The 6,478-nt window shown below is 42.3% G+C and overlaps 1 protein-coding gene across 1 annotated transcript in view; it reads left to right on the plus strand.

Annotated features, from left to right (window-relative positions):
* BCL2L15 (BCL2 like 15) overlaps positions 1 to 6,478 on the plus strand; it is a 10,508-nt gene that overhangs the window by 2,229 nt on the left and 1,801 nt on the right. The window contains exon 2 of the mRNA XM_015411394.1: positions 171 to 295. Coding sequence (XP_015266880.1) covers positions 171 to 295 — 125 coding nt within the window. The remainder of the gene's footprint in view (positions 1 to 170; positions 296 to 6,478) is intronic.

The raw sequence follows: 6,478 nt of genomic DNA on the forward strand, positions 1-6,478 counted from the left end.
TCATTTTGTGGTTTACCTATTCTCTTTCTCAAAATTGCAGAAGTGCCTGCAGGCTCAGTAATGTTGGGGACCCTTCATTTAATGGCATCTGGGCCATGCTGGATATGGGTAACACTACTGGAACTGGGGACAGAGCTGTGATTGTATGTTTGCTTTTTTTTAAACTGCAGGAGGTGCTACAAGCCCTTTTGACCCAGTTACTATTGCCAGCCAACTGCAACACATAGGAGATCAATATAACAGGGACCTGAATCAGCACATTGATACGCTCGCTGCAGAGATGCTGGAAGGAAAGGTACTAGGCTATTTAGCCAAAGAGTTTACAGTCTGTCAGAGTAAAGTTTTATAAGCTAAGGAAAACAATCACCTAAGCATGTCTTCCCATAACAACTCTGAAACAAGGACAATTCAACTCAAGTAAAAAGGTAAAGGTTTCCTTGCTCGAAAGCCAGTCGAATCCGACTCTAGGGTTGCGGTGCTCATCTCTGTTTCAAAACCAAAGAGCCCGCGCTGTCCGAAGACATTTCCGTGGTCATGTGGCCGGCATGACTAAACACCAAGGCGCACGGAACGCTGTTACCTTCCCTAGGGAAACCCTGTTAGCAGCCATTCTCTCCACCACTACTGGTGGATGGGGGGTTCAGGGTGTTGTTGTTGTTTTTTTAAGAGCAGCAATTGAATATTGTTTTCTGCATTCCCAGCTTTTTAAAAGTAAGTCTTTTGCCCCTTTTGTTGCAGAGATGAAAGGAACTAGACTTTTACTTCTTTAAAATGAAAGCTGGGAATTTAAACAGCCTGATTGACATAGCCCTCTAACATAAGAATTGCTGATTTTTTTTAAAAAAAAAATCCTTTGGTGGAGGAGAGGGAGAGATGGAGGAGGAATTGGATTTATACCCCGTCCTTCACTCGGAGTCTCAGAGGAGCTTACAAACTCCTTTCCCTTCCCCTCCGCACAGCAGACACCCTGTGAGGTAGGTGGGGCTGAAAGAGCTCTTGACAGAAACTGCTCTTTTTCAAGGACAGCTCTTGTCAGAACTATGGCTTGCCCAAGGTCATCCAGCAGCTGCAAGTGGAGGAGTGGGGAATCAAACCCGGTTCTCCCAGATTAGAGTCCGCATATATAACCACTACACCAAACTGGCTCTCAACACCAAACTGGCCTCTGCAGCGAATTGTGGTAGGGAAAATGGAACAGATGCATTTGGAACCTGGAAGATCCAAACTTTCCTGTCTGCATGGGGGCCTACCTGACTTTTTTCCAAAACATCACAGCAAATCACATTTAGGTATAATTTAGGTATAATTGCAGGAAAGGAGATGCATAGGAAAAAGTGAAAGAAGATCCACTTCCCAGTAGTGTCCAAGCCAGGGGCAAACAACCTATGTGTAAATGAATAAACTGAAGTATGTAACCAGGGAAAGCCTGTGGTTCATCTGAAGTACAGTTAAAAAAATTAAAAAATTTGGGTTGCCAGACTGGAAATTGTATCACCAGGCGTCAGCTCTGAGTTGGATTAAGGACTGGATCGCTTTTAAAAATATTAGAAATCTGAAATTAGAAGGCCATGATCTAAGAATCGGATGGCATGCCTACCTGTGGTATGGCAAAGATAGAGTACATTATAACTTTAGACATGATATTTTAAGAGGAGCACTGATGTGGGTTTGGAATGGAATCAGAGAAAGACACTATGCAAAGACACCAAGATGGGTGTCTCCATTGGAGGCCTTTGTTAAACCATCACTCATCAAGGCTTGTGATAGAGAATGTTATGATACTCTATTAGAGAAGAACAATAAATTAAAATCAAAAGAGAGGTTGCTAGCCCAACATGAGATCGATTTATCCTGGTGGGAAATAACTCAACTTAAGTCTAGATACTCTATGGATATGAGAGTAGGGTTCGAAGACGGTAAATCTCAGCTAGATAAAATTTGGGTGTCAAGCAGTGACAAGATGATCCAGAAACTTTATAAAGTTTTACTAAACGAACGGTCTCAAGTAGACGCTCCCAATAAGGTAATGGAAGCCTGGGCAAAAGACATAGGACATAACATAGCGATAGAGAACTGGACAAAAACTTGGACGTCAATAAAATATACAAGAAGCACAAATTATAAGGAAAACATATATAAAGTCTTTCACAGGTGGTACTGGTCTCCAGATAGATTAGCTAAATGTAATTCGTCTCTCTCTAAAAATTGCTGGAAATGTAACAATAACGTAGGTACTTTCTTCCATGTGTGGTGGCGATGTATAAAAATACAGGATTACTGGAGAATGATACAAAGGATAATTGTAGGAATAACTAATGTGAAAATTGACTTGACTCCAGAATTTTTTTTGCTAAATATGTTTCTGGAAATTTATAAGTTAAAAGACAAATATATGATAATATATATACTCACTACTGCAAGAATGTTGTTAGCCAGGTTTTGGAAACAAGAATACATTCCAAAGAAAGAAGAGATCATATGTAAATTGTTTGACTTGGCAGAGATGGATAAGCTAAGCCTTATCCTTCAGGAGAAGGATGAAAAAGTGTTTGTAGAAAGATGGAGGCGTCTATATGACTGGATTGGTACAAATAGTTAATAAGAGGCTCCGAGATAGCAAGGAAGACGTATGGATTGTGGAATATTGTATTTTGTGGAAAATGTAAATAAAGATATTTAAAAAAAATTTAAATGATATTTCCGGGAATACTAAACTGGTATATCTATAAAAGCTGTTGATCGTGGCAAACAATAGGGAGTTATTTCAGTTCAGGGAATGAAACAGGGTTGTAGATTCCTCATGGAAGTCTGATAACTGAGAGCCAATGTCCTGTAGTGATTAGAGTCAAACTAGGGTATAAGAGACCCAGGTTCAAATGCCACCTCTGCCATGGAAGCTCATTGGGTTAACTTGGCCGAGTCACTGTCTCTCTCAGCATAACCTACCTCACAAAGCTGTTGTGAGGATAAAATGGAGGAAAGGAGAATGATGCAAGCCACTTTGAGTCCCCACTGGGGTAAAAGGAAGGGTATAAATGAAATAAACTTGGGACCATGGCCAACTGAGTAAATCCCTATTCCCCTGGTAAAACAGAGATGCCTGCAGAGGCCATTTTTACCACAGAGGAAGCAACCTGTTGCCCCAAAGCATGCATCAAGATTGCTGTGGAGTGACAAGTCAAGTAATGTCTCTTCTGCCGGCACAACATGGACTCCACTTCCGTTTCTTCCAGTAGGGACCAACCGCATGGTCCCTTCAAGACTTCCCATTACCTAGGAGGCTTGTTGAGACAGCAGGCATTTTGCAGTATGAGGTACACAAATAGCTGTTGATGGACACAGAGAGATAAGAAGAGAAGGTGTGTATGGGGGAAGGGGGAGGCAGCAGAGCTTCAGTGCCAAACAGTGGATAGGGTTGAATATGTTAACTGTTGGCCTTTGTTTATATTGTTGTTACAATGTTCCCCTCTAGGGGAATACTTCCTCTGGGTTGGTCTGAGTTTTGTTTTGTATTTTGTTTTGTTTTTTAATCTAAGGGAAAGTCACACTGTACTTCTTCAGATGTACTCTGTCCATGGTGCCAGAATTGATTTATTTATATTTAGTTATTTCGTCACATTTATAGCCAGACTTTCCCAGAAGCGGGCTCAGGGCAGGTAACAACACTTTATTTATACAAAATATTAGTTAATACAATAAAATTTAAATTTAAAACATCATAACTGTCAAAATGGTGGTCACAGCTGATAACAATTTTCTGGTTGTGGGAGGTTCCTGGCCATAGCCAGTAGTTGTTAACAGATTGACAAACACATCAGGGAGGCCATGGCAGAACAGCTCCGTCTTGCAGGCCCTACGGAATTGAAGTAGATCCCGCATGACTTTGACACTGATTAGAAGGGGAATTTGATGAAAATAGGTTTATTGTCATTTATTGCAGAGGATTGGAAAAGGTTAGTTATGAATATTCGGACTGGTTATAAGGGAAGTTTAAAAGCTCCAAATAAAATAATAGTAAAAATCAAAGCCTCTAATAGAGAGGAAAAATTAAAAAACAAAAAGTTAAAAGGGAGGGGGAAAAAAGAAAAAAGAAAAGAAAAGAAAAATAAGTAGGAATCAAATCCCTATATTGAATACACTGAATTGACAAGATTGGGAAGCTGGGACAAAAGCTGGGGTGTTGCCGTTAGTAGGCACACCGCTGCATTTTGCACCAGCTGTAATTTCTGGGTCAGCCTCAAGGGTAAGCCTGCATAGAGCGAATTACAGTAGTCAAGCCTGGAAGTGACCATTGCATGGGTCACTGTAGCAAAGTCTTGGGGGGAGAGATAGGGTTTCAGAGACCTAATCTGCCATAGATGGAAATAGGCTACAGTAACCTATTCTTTTTAAAACATGATAGTAATGGGAACTTGGGAGACTGGACCTGTTGTCTTTTTCTTTCTTTTCTTTTTTTTCCTGGTAGTTCACTTCAGCTTCACTCCTGGAATATCACAGTCAAAAGAGAGTTCAAGGCTGGACTGGGGATTGGGTCTCACTCAGAGCCACTGTAGTCAGTTTCAAGGCTGGATCAGCTAAAGACAATGGTCTAGAGAGCACATCCATGGGAGCAGCACAGAGCTGGAAGCTGAACATTCACAAAAAGTTCACTGTCTTAGAGATGCTATAACAAGCTGTGTACTTTAGATTATCCCCAGTCCTCTAATGCACTTTAAGTAGCAGATTGATGACCAGGACTCAGCAAAGCCACTCAAAGCAGCAGTGGGGGGGGGAAGCAGCAGTGAGGCTGGAGACCGGCAATAGTTTGAAGATCTTGCATCCCCACCCCCACCCCATTGAAGGCAGTTTAAAGCAAGGGTTGCAACTTTTGGTGTGAATATTCTCCCCATTATTTATTGCTTCATAAACCAGTAAGCTGTGTTTGACAAAAGGGATGTACACGTATACACTGTGAGAGCAGCAGTGGTCTCAAACCACTTTTGGGAAGCCAAACCTCAAATCTGCATTTGTCTTTCCCACCAGTGTCCCAGCCTTCTGACTCCGTCTTCAGAAAAGCTGTCTACATTTGGTTTCGGTTTCGCACCCCAACAATGCCAGCATGCTCTTGCATGTCCACATATGTTTATCGCCCTCTCGTGGCAGCTCCACTTTCATTGCACCTCTGCACCGTTTTAAATTAATCTTCTCCAAACAACGTTCAAACAAGCATAGAGAAAGATGGCATCACAGCAGCACAAAACTGATTTAAAAATGCAAATGCAGATTCGACTTAGACTTGCTTGAAAACTAGTTCTTCCACAGTCTGAGTATACAAGTCTAGGCACAGCAGTTGCCCTGCTGCCCTCTGGTGATCAGATGCACAAGTTTAATTTGAAGTAGGATAAGTGCTGGACTATGCTGTAGTAGTTTAGATACTTTCGCTATGGAAAATTACAGTGGTAGTCAAAACGTTTTTAAAAAATTTTATTTACATCATTTATAGTCTGCCTTTTTCACTGAGACTCAAGGTGGATTACAGTTTTTAAATGCAAAAACGACTGGATTACAGAATTAGATAGCATTAAATTTCCTTAATAAAATGTTAAACTATGCTAATTTCTGAAACATCATAAGTGCTGTATCCCAAGTCTCCTCATCTGAGAGATGAGGGATTATTAATATCCCTCCCATGTACTGTTACTATTTCCCATTTTTTGGGGTCCTAGACCTTTGTGTACAAAGTGCTATGTGGGCAGTCCCAGGCTTTGGACCAAACACCTCTTGTAGATTCTGCCACCACTTGGAGCTTTTAAGTATAGAAGATGTTCTGTACTTCCTCAAACCCATCCCTTCCTCGAACGCAATGACTTGGCAACAGTGATCCACGCAATGGTCACCTCAAGGTTAGACTACTGTAATGCTCTCTACGTGGGGCTGTCCTTGCCTCAAACCCGGAAGCTGCAGCTAGTACAAAATGCTGCGGTCAGACTGTTGATGGGTCTTTACATATGGGAACACATGCAGCCTGTGCTGAAAGCACTGCACTGGCTGCCAATACCATACCGGATTCGCTTCAAGGTGCTGGTTTTGACCTTTAAAGCCCTCTATGGTCAGGGTCCAGCATACCTAAGGGACCGCCTTTCCCCATATGTTTCCCAGAGAGCACTGCGTTCAGGGGCCCAAAACCGGCTGGCCCTCCCAGGTCCCAAAGACGCCAGGTTGGTGACAGCCAGGGCCTTCTCAGTAGCAGCTCCGCACTGGTGGAATGAGCTCCTGGAAGAGATCAGGGCCCTGCAGGACCTTTTACAGTTCCGCAGGGCCTGCAAGACGGAGCTCTTCCACCAGGCTTTCAATTAGGAGTCGCGTGTGACATCTGAGAAGAGACCCTGTGCCCTGGCTTTACCATCCCTAGCCCGCCTCGCTAGGTAAATAAGTAGATTAACAGAGCAACAGAACATCATTATGACTGTCACCCATGGAGAATGAGTCAATCTGAAAT

Source organism: Gekko japonicus, unplaced genomic scaffold (assembly GCF_001447785.1).
Source record: "Gekko japonicus isolate JY-2015 unplaced genomic scaffold, Gekko_japonicus_V1.1 scaffold437, whole genome shotgun sequence".
NCBI classification, from domain to species: domain Eukaryota; kingdom Metazoa; phylum Chordata; class Lepidosauria; order Squamata; family Gekkonidae; genus Gekko; species Gekko japonicus.